General features: G+C 57.5%; 1 protein-coding gene across 2 annotated transcripts; it reads left to right on the top strand.

Moving 5' to 3' along the window:
- The first annotated feature begins 1,674 nt into the window (after positions 1 to 1,674).
- On the top strand, positions 1,675 to 5,323 carry SP6 (Sp6 transcription factor). 2 transcript variants are annotated; one of them, XM_047758846.1, is made up of 2 exons: positions 1,675 to 1,797; positions 3,983 to 5,323. In XM_047758846.1, exon 2 carries the CDS (start codon positions 4,036 to 4,038, stop codon positions 5,167 to 5,169), a length of 1,134 nt encoding a protein of 377 aa, XP_047614802.1. In that variant the 5' UTR covers positions 1,675 to 1,797; positions 3,983 to 4,035; the 3' UTR covers positions 5,170 to 5,323. The 2 variants fall into 2 exon arrangements, with proteins under 2 accessions (XP_047614802.1, XP_047614803.1); XM_047758847.1 differs by lacking the exon at positions 1,675 to 1,797 and adding an exon at positions 1,810 to 2,054.
- Positions 5,324 to 13,231: the final 7,908 nt, after the last annotated feature.

Here is a 13,231-nt window from a genome sequence, read left to right as displayed (position 1 = left end):
AGAGAGATTTAGAGATGAATCAGACACTGATTCTGGGTATGAGGACGTGTATGATTGGGTGGGGGGCTACACATGAAGAAAAGATTGATTTTCAAGTGCCTGGTGGCTTCAGGTCAGCCGTTTTCTAGTTGCACTTCGAATGCCAGACAGGTAATCTGACCGTGGTGGAATCGCGGCTGACCAGTGAAAGTGAATAAGCCTAAAGTCCACTCTTGGCTGTACGAAATAGACTGCAAAAATAAAAACGAAATTTAAAAAGCAGAAGGCAGAGCGCCTAGGGAAAGTCAACGGGCGCAACGAGGAAAAAATGAGCAAGTTCATCAGAATTCCACCTGCAAGAAAAGGGTCATTTCAGGAGGTCAAAGCAGTGGGTAAGAGGCACCCACCGGGAAGGCAGCTTCGTAGGTACTCTGGCGAACAGGCCAGCCTGGTGAGGAGGAGAAAGGTACACCCCTACCCACTGGCGCTGGGTTTCTCAACCAACTCGGATCCCGAAAGACGTTTTTCGGTGGGTGTCGCAAAAGCCCTGAAATTCTGCAGAAGGGTTGCACTGTGTGTGCGCATTTGTTTTTCCTCAAAGGACTCCAAGACCCCTCCCTAAAGTTATGAGCCACGGGTTTAGACATTCAAGTGAGAATCGGAGGAGTGGTGGCGAGGAGTCGCTCAGATCTTGGCAGAAGTGTCCTTTCCCAGGGCTATTCGGCGCCTGCCCCAACTTTCAAAGCCGGGTGCGCGAGGGCGAGGGTGGCGGGGCGCGGGCTGAGAGCCTTAGGGACCGAGAGAAGCGCAGGCGTATTTGAGAGGCAGACCCGGCAGACGCTGGGGTTGCTGCCTAAGGGTGGATAGGGAGTGAGGGCTCAAGGGGGCCGGTGGAGATGGGCCAGTGAGGTGGGGAGGGGAGAGGAGAGGAGAGGAGGAGGTTATCCCCAAAAGGTGAGCGGCGGGGGGAAAGAAAGGCGGAAAGCAAGAGAGAGCAGAGGACCGGGGAAGGTGGTAGTGGCGGAAAGAAGCGGCGGGGAGCACGGTGAAGGAGAGCAGCGGCCAAGATCAACTTCTCACAGCCCGGGCCTGGGGGTAGACCGGACACATGCTTGGCGCTCCATCCTGTTTCCTTCTTTCCTCTCAGTTCTGGGGCATTGCTACCCGGCCGGGACAGGTGGGTTGAGGGCCGTCGAGGCAAACGAGGCCCTAGGGTGACTCAATATCACCTCCGGAGCCCGCCCCCTCTTCCATTCCCCGAGGGTCTGAGTCCTGCGTCCCCGCCAGACCCAGCCGGCTCGAGGGCAGTTTTGCCCTCGATGGGGCGGGCCCCCAAACCTGGGAAACACTCCGCCCAGGCCCCTCGCCCCGGCAGCGGAGGGGCCAGGGAGGAGAGAGGGAGGGGGCGTGGTGCGACCTAGTTTGCGATCTCTACCCCCCTTCCCTCCCTCCTCCCCCCCCCCGCCCCCTCCCCGCCGGCCAGCCGCGCTCGGCCTGCCGTCTGGCCGAGCCCGCAAGGGTTAAAGGCGGCCCACAGGTGAGGTGGGCGGGGCCGCGAATTCGGGGAAAAAGGAGCGCAGGACCGAGGATGAAGGCAGAGAGCGCGGTGAGTCACGGGCGGAGCTGGCCTCGCTCGCTCGCTCGCCGGCTCCCGCCCGCCCTCCGCCCTCCCGCCGCCTCTCTCTGCCCCTCCTCCGCCGCCGCCCGCCCCGGGTCTCGTCGCGGCCCCGGATCGCCCTCTGCTCCTGCCCCTCACCCACGAGCGCCCGTTGGGAGCGCACCAGCCTGCGGCATCCTGAGCCCGGGCGCAGCCTCGAGGTAGGAGCCCGGGTTGGGGCGGCGAGGGGTGAGCGCATCGCGGCTCGTTTCGGAAAGACGCGGCCGGAACGCGCCGTAGCCTTCTCTGACCTCGGGAAAGGTGGTCCGAAAGAGTCCGAGGGGCTTAGAGCCCTGGCGGAGTGAAAACGGGGCGGACGGGTGAGGCCGGAGACTGGGGCAACTGGAGCGACTGGGACAACTGGAGGACTGGAACCCTGAGGACCGGGAGTACGGAAGTCCTGACCACCTGAGCACAGGTGATGGGAGAGGCAGCCGGCGGAAGGGGGAAGGAGGGTGACTCTACCTGCCTTCCCGCCTTGGGGAGCGACAGGCCGGGGTACGCGCCTGGCTGTCTCCCTTCCGAGATCTCGGCAGCTAGGCTAGTGCATCTCAGGATTGGGCTCTTTGGCCCTGTGTGTCGGGAGAGGCCACTCCGGAGCCTCTGTATTTAGCCTCCCCACCCCCTAAGCCTCGGGGCCGTTCCCAGGCGCCAAAAGCTATTAGGGTCCCAGGACTCACTGCTCCCGCCCAGCCCCTTCTGGGCTGCCCCGCCTGGGCCTGAGGCTCGGTTGCTGCTGCTTCACCCGGTTCCTTTCTTGTGGTAAAGGCAGGAGCCTGAGTTGGCGCCCCAGTCCCCCTCTCCCTCCCTTTCCCAGACTGCCAGGGCCACCTCCCAAGTCCCAGAAGCCAAAGGTGGTAGGGTCATCTGAATTTGGCTTTGGGAAGGAAAAGTCCCTGCTCTAAATCACCGCATCTCCTCCCCGCCATCAGAGAAGGCCGAGGCACCCAAAGCCACACACCCCAGGCACCAGGGCAGGGCTCCCAGACCTTAGGGAGAGGTGGTGAGATGAGGCTGATCTTCAAGTGACAGGTTTGTGGTGGAGAAAGAGGTGGGTGGTGGCGGCGGGGGGGGGGTGTCTTTAGGTTCCCAGTGGTTTAGGGAAAGAATAACAGACCAGGAGTAGAGAGACTTGGTTCACAGAGGTACACACACTCCCTTTATTATTATTATTTTTTTTAATATTTGCTGATTTGAATGAATAAATGTCTTTTTTCAAGTGACTTCAAATATGGCCTCATTTCCTCTTCTGTAAAATGAGAGGATTGGCCTGGAGTAGTGATTCTCAACACCTAGCATGCACCCCCTCTATAATCTCTTTGGGTGATTCTTCCTCTTAATTTCGGTATGATTCTGGCAATTTCCTGTTGCTTCCCCCACTCTGTCCCTGCATCCCTTAAAGGGGTGGCAATTTTCTCTTCCTGAGCTTGCTGGCTGACCTCTTTTCTCTGGGGAAGCAAACCCCTCCAACCTTCACATCTGGGTCTCCCCTAGATTGGAGGAGAGCTGGGTAGCAGCCAGAGAGCTAGCTGGCTGGACACTTGGTGTGGGTTAGGATGGGGGGGGCAAGGGGGTGCTTAGCTTTCCCTGGTGGGGAGAAGCACTCTGGGAACTGGCCCTGCAGCTGGACCCCAGGGAGGTGAAGCCCCAAGTAGAGGGAAAGAGGTGGAGGCCAGGCATGGGGGTAGGTTTGGTGGTGCTGAGGCAACCCAGCCAGGCAGGGAGGTGGGGGGAGTGGTGCAGAGCAGAGAAATGCCCTTTTTCACTGAGCGTGCCTCGTGCCTCAGTGATGGAAGGAGGGCTCTTTTTTTCCCCAAAAAACCTCAGAACCTGCTTTGCACTTTGGGAAGTCAGGTCACTTGAAGCTTTGGGTTAGACTGCCTGCCTCCCCCTCCCCAGGTGTGTCCTGAGTTAAACTGGGGAAGCTGAGATGGATCTAGAGCCTCCATTTGGGTTGGGAGCAGGTCCGAGGGGGGAGATGGGAGCAATGCCACTGCCCCTTCACCAGCCTGGGCAGTTGGAGTGCGCAGATGGTTCTGGCACTGTACTCTAGGAGTATTCGACCTGTCAGTCTGGGACCAACCTAACTCCCAAGATGAGCAGGGTCTTATAGGAGGGACCGCCTAGGAAAAGGTTGACTTCCATCATACGCATACAGAGAACCTCAAACCCTCAATCCTTAGCACTCCCGAATTCTCTTAACTGGTCTTTAGTCCCCACCCAGGGGTGCTTTCCTCTTTTTCACTTGGGGGTCGGAGAGGAGCACTTGGCAGGGCGGGGATCTGGGCTAGGATGGAATATGAGCCGGTTATTTTGCTCACCTCACCTCTTTTCTGCTTCCTTTAGGTCCCACCTGAGGTGTCCTTGACCATCCCTGACCCCCACCCCGGATCCCGGCAATGCTAACCGCTGTCTGTGGCTCTCTGGGCAGCCAGCACACGGACGCGCCTCCCGCCTCCCCGCCGCGCCTCGACCTGCAGCCTCTGCAAACATACCAGGGCCACACGAGCCCGGAGGCTGGGGACTACCCCTCCCCACTGCAGCCTGGAGAGCTGCAGAGCCTCCCGCTGGGCCCCGAGGTGGACTTCTCACAGGGCTATGAGTTGCCGGGGGCCTCCTCTCGGGTAACCTGCGAGGACCTGGAAAGCGACAGTCCCTTGGCCCCGGGACCCTTTTCCAAGCTCCTGCAGCCGGACATGTCACACCATTACGAATCGTGGTTCCGGCCGACACACTCAGGCACCGAGGATGGCTCGTGGTGGGACCTTCATCCGGGTACCAGCTGGATGGACCTCCCCCACACTCAGGGAGCCCTGACGTCACCTGGCCACCCCGGGGCGCTTCAGGCCGGCTTGGGGGGCTACGTCGGAGACCATCAGCTTTGTGCCCCGCCGCCCCACCCACACCCGCACCACCTCCTCCCAGCCGCGGGAGGGCAGCACCTCCTCGGGCCTCCCGACGGGGCGAAGGCCTTGGAAGCGGCCGCCCCAGAATCGCAGGGGCTGGATACCAGTCTCGACGGGGCGGCCCGGCCCAAAGGCTCCCGGCGATCAGTGCCCCGCAGCTCAGGCCAGACCGTGTGCCGCTGTCCCAATTGCCTGGAGGCGGAGCGACTGGGGGCTCCGTGCGGGCCCGATGGAGGCAAGAAGAAGCATTTGCACAATTGTCATATCCCGGGCTGCGGGAAAGCCTACGCCAAGACGTCGCACCTGAAGGCGCACCTGCGCTGGCACAGCGGCGACCGTCCCTTCGTGTGCAACTGGCTCTTCTGCGGCAAGCGCTTCACGCGCTCCGACGAGCTGCAGCGCCACCTCCAGACCCACACCGGCACCAAGAAGTTCCCTTGCGCAGTCTGCAGCCGGGTGTTCATGCGCAGCGACCACCTGGCCAAACACATGAAAACCCACGAGGGCACCAAAGAGGAGGCTGCCGGAACGGCGGCAGCAGCGGGCGAGGGCAAGGCCGGCGGAGCAGAGCCCGCCGGGGGCAAAGGCAAGCGCGAGGCCGAGGGCAGCTCTGCTCCCTCCAACTGAGCTCCTCGGTCCCGCCTCCCCGCTGGTCTCCCCTGGGGCCGTCAGAAGAGAGTCCTCTGGCCTGCTGCCTTTGGGAGGCGGCTTGAGTAAGAAGAGAAAGTGGTTATTTATTGAGAGGGAGGAAAAGTGGTGCGGGGATCGGGGAACCGGGGCGCTGGGGGTTGCTTAGTCTCTGGGGCTAGATGGGATGGATGCGTTTGTTTGGCTGGGTCGGGAGGAGCTGCACATGCCCTCCAGTGCTTGCCTTGCTCGCTCTTTCACTCAGGCCCCTGGGCTAGGGGTTGGGCTGGGGTACCCCTAAGGCTCCTGCGGCGTCTGGAGGGCGGAAGGGACAGGCTGGAGGAGACAGCGCGTCCCCGGAGCAGAGAGGAGTGGGGCCGCCCCGGGCGCTGGGAGTAGCTGTCTGGACACGTCCCTAGTGCCTGGGAACCCGGACATAAAAGGGTCTCCGAAGCCGCCCTGCGGCCCGGGTCCCTTTCATCCCCCTTAGAGTGCTTCTATCCTGAGGGAGAGCCGAGATGGGGTAGCAGAAGCTGGGGGGGGGTACCCCCCTAAGGGAGGAGTTTCTATCTGGCTGGGAGGATTGTCCCAGTGGAAATAACGCCTTTGATGTGCCTCCTTATTAAGCCTTCCAGACCCAGTCTGATGGAGCCGTGAAGGAAGAGGGGAAGAGGGCCCGAATGAGCGAGGGCTTCCAGCCGGAACAGTGTGGTGGAGGAGAAGAGCTCTAGATGTGGGAGTTGAGCAAGGAAGTCCCTTCTCAAAAGAGAGAAAGAGATTTGGTCAGGGAGTGGAACTAAGCCCCTTGGTCTTTATAAAAATAAAGTTGAGTAGGCCACTCTCATCTGTCACCTCCTGCAGGCGTTTCAGACGGCCAGGAGCCCCTGCTTCCCAGCTGATGTATTTCTCACCCTAGATCCCTCCGCATTTGCCTTCCCCTTAGGGTTGGAAGGGGGAGGGTTACCTGGATTTGGGTGGGGGTGGGTGGGGGTGTCCCAGCAGAGGGACCCGCAGTGGTTAGTGGAGGACTCTGGCCCTGCCTGGCGGTTTTCCTCCGGGAGAGGCTAAGCCCCTCTCTTTCTTTAGCCGGGCCCTCCCCTTCCCCACTGCCCACAAGCCTTGCCCCCTCCGTAGAGTGTGTTAGGAAGCTCTTTCCCAGCTCATCTCTTGGAGGAAGCTCCCCTTCCAGGTGAAGAATGTTGTTCTCTCACTGGAAGGGGCCGGCCTTCTGCAGGGATGTCCAGACAGCTATCCCTGTCCCTTTCTTTAGATGCTAGAAATACATCCCAATTGTAACCATGGAGTGGGGAACATGGGGAGGGGGTAAGCCCAGCAGAGGCTGAGCCAGGCAAAAGGAAGAGAGCTGATGGGGGAAGGGTCTGGTGGGCCACGGGACCCTGGAGCTAGTGGGCTTTCCCAGGATCCAGGTGGGAGGCCTTAAAAAAGGCTCCCCCAACTCCCCTTCCCCTGCCCTTCCTTCTCCACCCAGAGCCCTATGCGAGGATTAGTTGTGTATTGATTTTTTTAAGTTATAAGCAAAGGGTATTTTATTTAATATTAGGACACGTGTGTGCATTGTATGTACTTATGAATGTGTGTGTTCCTGTGTGTGTGTGTGTGTTTCTCTACTGAGCCTGGGGTCTTCAGCCAGGGAGACCTTATCTTGTTCACCCCAGCCAAGGTCCTGGGGTCTAGACCAACAGCATCTCCCTTCCTTGGGGATGCTGGAGCCCAGTGCAAGGACTGGGTGCTCTTGGGAAGTAGGGCTGGGATCTGGGTGGGAATATGTTTGCGTAGAAAAGAGCCCTTCCTAAGAGGGAAAGCGCGGCTCTCCTCGAGGGACTCATGGGCCTGGGGTGGTTTAAGAACGAACGTTCTTGATTTCTGCTCCCACTTTCCCTACCTCCTGCGCCTCTGAGCAGAGGTCCCTTTTCTTGCTGAGAGGCTCGGGGGGGTCAGAAGAGGGCTGGTGGCGCTCACACGTTGCCCGGCCAGGGGGAGGAGGGGGAGAGAGGGAGGGCACCTTGGGTGTAGGATGCCTTTGTCCTCCACCCATCGAAACCAGCCACCCCCGCCCTGTGCCACCAGTGACCATTCTCAGGGGAACTCCCCAGTGGGTGTCGGTGGAGGGGGGGGAGCATACGGATGTTCCCCCCATTAGAGGCCCCGAGCTCTAAGGTGTGTGGGTGAGGGCTTTGGATAGGTTTCCTTCTGCTCCCCTCTTTTCTAGACCTAGGTTGCTTGGCTGTCTGCCCCCTTCTAGGCAGCCCCCTAGAGGAGAAATGTAGGATTTTTTTTTTCTTTAACTGCTGTGAACCCACTTTGGGGGGAGGAGGAGGAAGAAGAAACAGCCTGTGTTTTTTATGCCATAATAAAGTCGTCAGCCACATCACTGCTTCGTTTGTCTTCCAGCTCTGGTTTCCTTTTTTTTTTTTCTTTCTTTCCATCTTTTGTCTTTTTAGGGCCGCACCCGCGGCATATGGAGGTTTCCAGGCTAGGGGTTGAATTGGAGCTGCAGCTGCCGGCCTACACCACAGCTGCAGCAACGGTGGGATCCAAGCCGTGTCTACAACCTACACCACAGCTCACGGTGACGCCGGATCCTTCACCCACTGAGCGAGGCCAGGGATCGAACCCGCAACCTCATGGTTCCTAGTCGGATTTGTTAACCACTGAGCCACGACGGGAACTCCTGCTTTCCTCTTTGACCCAGGGTCTCCGAGCAGTGAGGACCAGACTGGCCGCCAGGTGGGGTGGACACTTCTCTTTGATCCTGCAGCCCTGGGCAACCTCACCTCCCTTTGTTTGGGGCAGAGCAGAGCTGATTGAAGGGTCCGATCCTGCCCTGAGGTTGTTGGTGAAAAGGAGGGGGTGGGGCTCCCTCAGGGATGGAGAGCTGGGCTGACTGTGGTCTTCACCTGTGGAGATGAGAAGGTTCTAGATCTTTCCTTCCTCTTCCACATGCAAGCCCTCTCTGTCACCTCCCCTGCCAAGAATTGCTGGTTCCCTGCCCTTCCTGGAGCTGGCCGGCCCCTTGGCCCCCTCACCCCACGCCCGGTCGGGGTGTGTGTCTGTGTGTGTCAATCAGTCCTTCTGGCTGTGAGTGAGGTGGGGGTGACCGACAGCGATTTCTTCACCCAGGATGATCTCTATCAGGGACAAGGCGATGAAAGGCAGTCAAGATTATCTGATGGGCTCCCGCCCAGTTGGAAAGTATGAGGGAAAGATTCCTACTGCAACTCCCAGCTAGAGTAGAGACCCGCCACAGTTACACAATCGCCGTGTGCCCAGAGGTACCTCACTGGACGCATCGGGCCCCCTCAGGGAGGAACACATGCACTTTCCGAGGCTGCTCGGTGCCCAATGCGCAGTTGGTGCTCCACACGCGTCAAAGAGTAAAGGCCTTGGAGTTCCCACCGTGACGTGGCAGAAACGAATCCGACTAGGAACCATGAGGTTGCAGCTTCACTCCCTGGGCTCTTCAGTGGGTTAAGGATCCAGCATTGCGTTGCCGTGAGCTGTGGTTGTAGGTCGAAGATATAGCTCGGATCCCTCTTGGCTGTGGCTGTGGCCGGCAGCTGTAGCTCCAATTCAACCCCTGGCCTGGGAACTTTCATATGCCCCGGGTGGGGCCCTAAAAAAGCAAAAAAAAAAAAAAAAAGTTTTTTTTCCCTCTGGGTCTGCAGAGCCCCAGAGCTAGGAATGGTAGCAGAGGATCAGTGTCTGGCGCCAAGGGTGCGGAGGCAGTGATTGTGTTTTTTCACCCTTCCCATCTTACACCTTGGCCAAAGCTATCATCTACCCTAGCGGGATTCCTACTTCCCCGACTCTAAGTCTCACCCAATTTCTCAGAGCCAAATCTAGTACCCAAGTTGGCCCGTTCCATCACTTGTCAGGGAGAGTCTGGGGTCCCAAAGTTTAAGGCCACGTGGGGATGGGGCTTCAGAATGATTAGGCGTGGAGTTCCCGTTGTGGCACAGTGGTTAACAAATCCGACTAGGAACCATGAGGTTGCGGATTTGGTCCCTGCCCTTGCTCAGTGGGTTAGGGATCCGGCGTTGCCGTGAGCTGTGGTGTAGGTCGCAGACGCGGCTCGGATCCCGCGTTGCTGTGGCTCTGGCGTAGGACAGTGGCTACAGCTCCGATTTGACCCCTAGCCTGGGAACCTCCATATGCCGCAGGAGCGGCCCAAAGAAATAGCAAAAAGACAAAAAAAAAAAAAAAAGAATGATTAGGCGTCACGGAGGAAAGCAGATCGGTTGGGGTGGGGGGCAATGTTTGTTTCCATCAGCTGCTGGACTTTTGACACCTGGATGGAGGTGTGGTTTTCCCATGACCTCATGCCCACCCCACTCCCTGAGGCTCCTCTTTTGGCTTCCTGGCTCTGGGGGACTTAGACCCCAGGAGCCTGCGAGTCCTCTCCTCCTCTCCCCCATCACTGTCCCCAGGGACGGGAGGGCAGCTGCGGGGCCTGCTGGGCCTGTCTGGGCAGGACCGGGGCCACCCCTCCTCCCCTTGCAACTCCTCCCGCTGACCTGCATTCTTAGTGGGGGCCTTTGGTGGGGCTGTAACGCTCACTCTCTGGCCCTGGCAGCAATGCTGCCTGGCTGGCTTGGCCCCCCCCTCACCGCCCCCTTTCCCTCCATGGAGCCCAAGGCCATCTCTGACCCTTCAGTTCTGGCGCCCCTGGCAGGACAATCCTGGAGGGGCTGAGAGGGAGTTCAGGAAATCAGAACATCTGGGCTGACCCCTCTGGGCACCCTCTCCTGGGAAGTGGGAGCAGGATCCCTCTAGGGAGGGTGAGTGAAGTCGGGAACCAGAAAGTGACAGGCAACAGGCCTCCTGGGAGTGCTGCCTGGGGCTGTGCGGGCCTCTCCTCCAGCCTCAACACGCCGCCCAGCGGGCATCCGGGGAAGTGCAGAAGGTGAACTGGCTTTCCGGCTCGCCGCGGGCGCACTCTGCCAGCACACAGCCTGAATGTTTGCTTCTGGAAGGACGTCCTATGGCAACCTCACGATCCCACCACCCCACCCTGTACCTCACACCAGAAGCAGCCTTCACTCCCCATCAACCCTAGTGAGTCTGACTGCTCAGCATCTTCGTGTAGGTTTGAAAGGCATCTCAGCAACGACATAATCCAAATCCAGTTGTTCTCACCCCATAGAATCACCCATGGAGCTTTTCCAGATGCCCTGATCCACTCCCCAACGTCCTACCGAATTCTGTCCCCTGGGGATGCAGTAGACTAGCACTTCTCAAACTTTACCCTTGGGGGTCTTGTTAATACTCAGATTCCCATTCAGTAGGTTTGAGGTGGGGCCTGAGATTCTTTTTTTTTTTTTTTTTTTTTTTAAGGCCTCACCTGTGGCATATGGAGGTTCCCAGGCTAGGGATTGAATCAGAGCTGTAGCCCCTGGCCTACACCACAGCCATAGCAATGCCAGATCTGAGCCTCGCCTGAGATCTACACCACAGCTCACGGCAACGCCGGATCCTTAACCCACTGAGTGAGGCCAGGGATTGAACCTGCAACCTCATGGTTACTAGTTGGATTTGCTTCTGCTGAGCCACGATGGGAATTCTGCACTTTCTTTTTTTTTTTTTTTTTTTTTTTGCCACAGCATATGGAATTCTCAGGCCGGGGATCAGATCTGAGCCCACAGCTGCAATCTGTGCCACAGTTGCAGCAACACCAGATCCTTTAACCCACTGTGCTGGGCCAGGGGCCGAACCTGTGTCCTGATGCTGCAGAAATGCAGCCAATCCCATTGTGCCACAGTGGGAACTCCCAGACTACTTTGGGGGGGGCACACCCACACCCGAGACACATGGAGGTTCCCAGGCTAAGGGTCGAATCAGAGCTGTAGCTGACAGCCTATGCCACAGCCGCAGCCACAGCCATGGCAACACCAGATCCTTAATCCACTGAGCGAGGCCAGGGATTGAACCCGCAACCTCATGGTTACTAGTCGAATTCCTTTCCGCTGTGCCACAAGGGAAACTCCGATTCTGCATTTTAGTAAGCTTCCAAATGATGCTGATGCTGGCAATCTGAGGACACTTCGTGAAGTAAAATATTAAAGTTGTGCAAGGGGAGTTATGTGGTTGAAAATTAACCCCTCCTGGCCCCATGCATGCCTGAGAACCACTGATCCAGTCCAATGCATTCACTTGCCCCTGGGAAAACAGACCCTTGCCGATTAACTGACCTGCCTGAACTGCAGAGCCAGAGAAGGAGTGGGATGCGATGTCAGTCTGCACAGTTCCAGCCAGTGCTGGTCTCTGCCTCCTGCTCAGCTTCTAGGTCAACCTTCTCTGCAAGTGACAATCCCTTTCCTGAAAGTGAAGCCCATTTCTGTGGAGTCAGCATCCTCTTGGGAATCAGCCTTATTTATCTAGAGACAATCAGAAAATACTTCAGATTTCAGAGGCCCCAAGAACTTTACTTGGTGCCTTTCCCCAGGCCATCACCCAGCACACCTGCCCACAGCCTGCCTCCTGGGGAAGCCTCGGCCTCTGCCTTCAGCCTCATCCCTGGAATGACCAGAGGCTGGGAAGCTGTGGCCAGGGCTCTGAGCAGCAGCCCTGATTGACAGTCTGGATGTGGGTGGGGGAAGTATGTAATCTGCAGTGTCTCCCCTCCCCCCATTCCTGGAGGGCTCCATAGAGCAAAAGGGTGTGAGATGCATTTGCTTAAAGGCTGGTGATAGAGATGGTTTATAGAGGAAAAATGACCAGGAAAGCAGAAAATCTGGGCTCGGAGTCTACCTCCACATGAATATCTGTGCCCTCTTGGCCAGACTTCTCCTTTGCTGTTTCAGTTTCACTAGATGTAAAGGCACCAAATCTTTAGACTAGAAATTTCCAAATTTCCTTTTATTGTTTTTAATTTTTAAATTTTTAAAATTTTTTTTGTGGCTTTTTAGAGCTACACGTGTGACATATGCAGGTGCCCAGGCTAGGGGATGAATCCGAGCTGTAGTTGCTGGCCTACAACACAGCCACAGCAAGGCGTGATCTGAACCACTGTCTGCGACCTATGCCACAGCTCATGGCAACGCCAAATCCTTAACGCACTGAGCAAGGCCAGGGATCGAACATCCTCATGGATGCTAGTCAGTTTCGCTTCCACTGAGCCATGAAGGAAATGCCCAAATTTCCTTTTAAAGCTAACTTCCAATGGGTTGTTTGAGCACTCTGAGGCAGAACTGGCCTTTTGGGGGTCAGAAGGATTTTCTGCACTTGTGCTTTTTAAAAAATGCATTATTCTTAAATTATTATTATTATTTTTGTCTTTTGTCTTTTTTGTTGTTGCTATTTCTTGGGCCGCTCCCGCGGCATATGGAGGTTCCCAGGCTAGGGGTCGAATCGGAGCTGTAGCCACCGGCCTACGCCAGAGCCACAGCAACGCGGGATCCGAGCCGCGTCTGCAACCTACACTACAGCTCACGGCAACGCCGGATCGTTAACCCACTGAGCAAGGGCAGGGACCGAACCCGCAACCTCATGGTTCCTAGTCGGATTCATTAACCACTGCGCCACGACGGGAACTCCATATTCTTAAATTATTCTAACACCTCTTGGCCTGGGACCACTCTTATAGATCTTATTTCCAAGGGGTTGGGAGTGGAAGGTGGGTGATGGCGGGGAGTAGGAGGAACAGGGGAGGAGGGTTGAGGCGGGGGTGGGGGCAACCACCTGGAATTGTGCTTTCGGAATTCAAACCAAGATGCAAATAGCTGAAGTTCTTCCTTCATCTCCAGATGGCCCAGCAGTCCCTGGTCTCTAACAAATCAGCCAGGTTTTTCCTTCCTCCCTTTTCATGTGGTCACCTTGCCACTCCCACCTCCCGCTCCCGGCAGGACCCCATTGGAAGAGCTCGCAGCTTCGTTGTGGCTTTTATCCGGCCTGGAAGTGACGCTCGGATAGCGCAGGTAGGCGGCCTGCAAGACTTGGAGGGTCGCCTCGCTCCAAAAAGCGGTGCTGGCGCGCACCCTGGTGGAAAACGGAGGAACTGCAGATCCGTTTCCGGCTCCGCCCCCAGGTCCAAAGCCTTCCAGGT

This window comes from Phacochoerus africanus, chromosome 14, assembly GCF_016906955.1.
Source record: "Phacochoerus africanus isolate WHEZ1 chromosome 14, ROS_Pafr_v1, whole genome shotgun sequence".
Classification (NCBI taxonomy): Eukaryota; Metazoa; Chordata; class Mammalia; order Artiodactyla; family Suidae; genus Phacochoerus; species Phacochoerus africanus.
The sequence above is the reverse complement of the archived record's forward strand: the minus strand, read 5'-3'. Positions and strand labels throughout refer to the sequence as shown.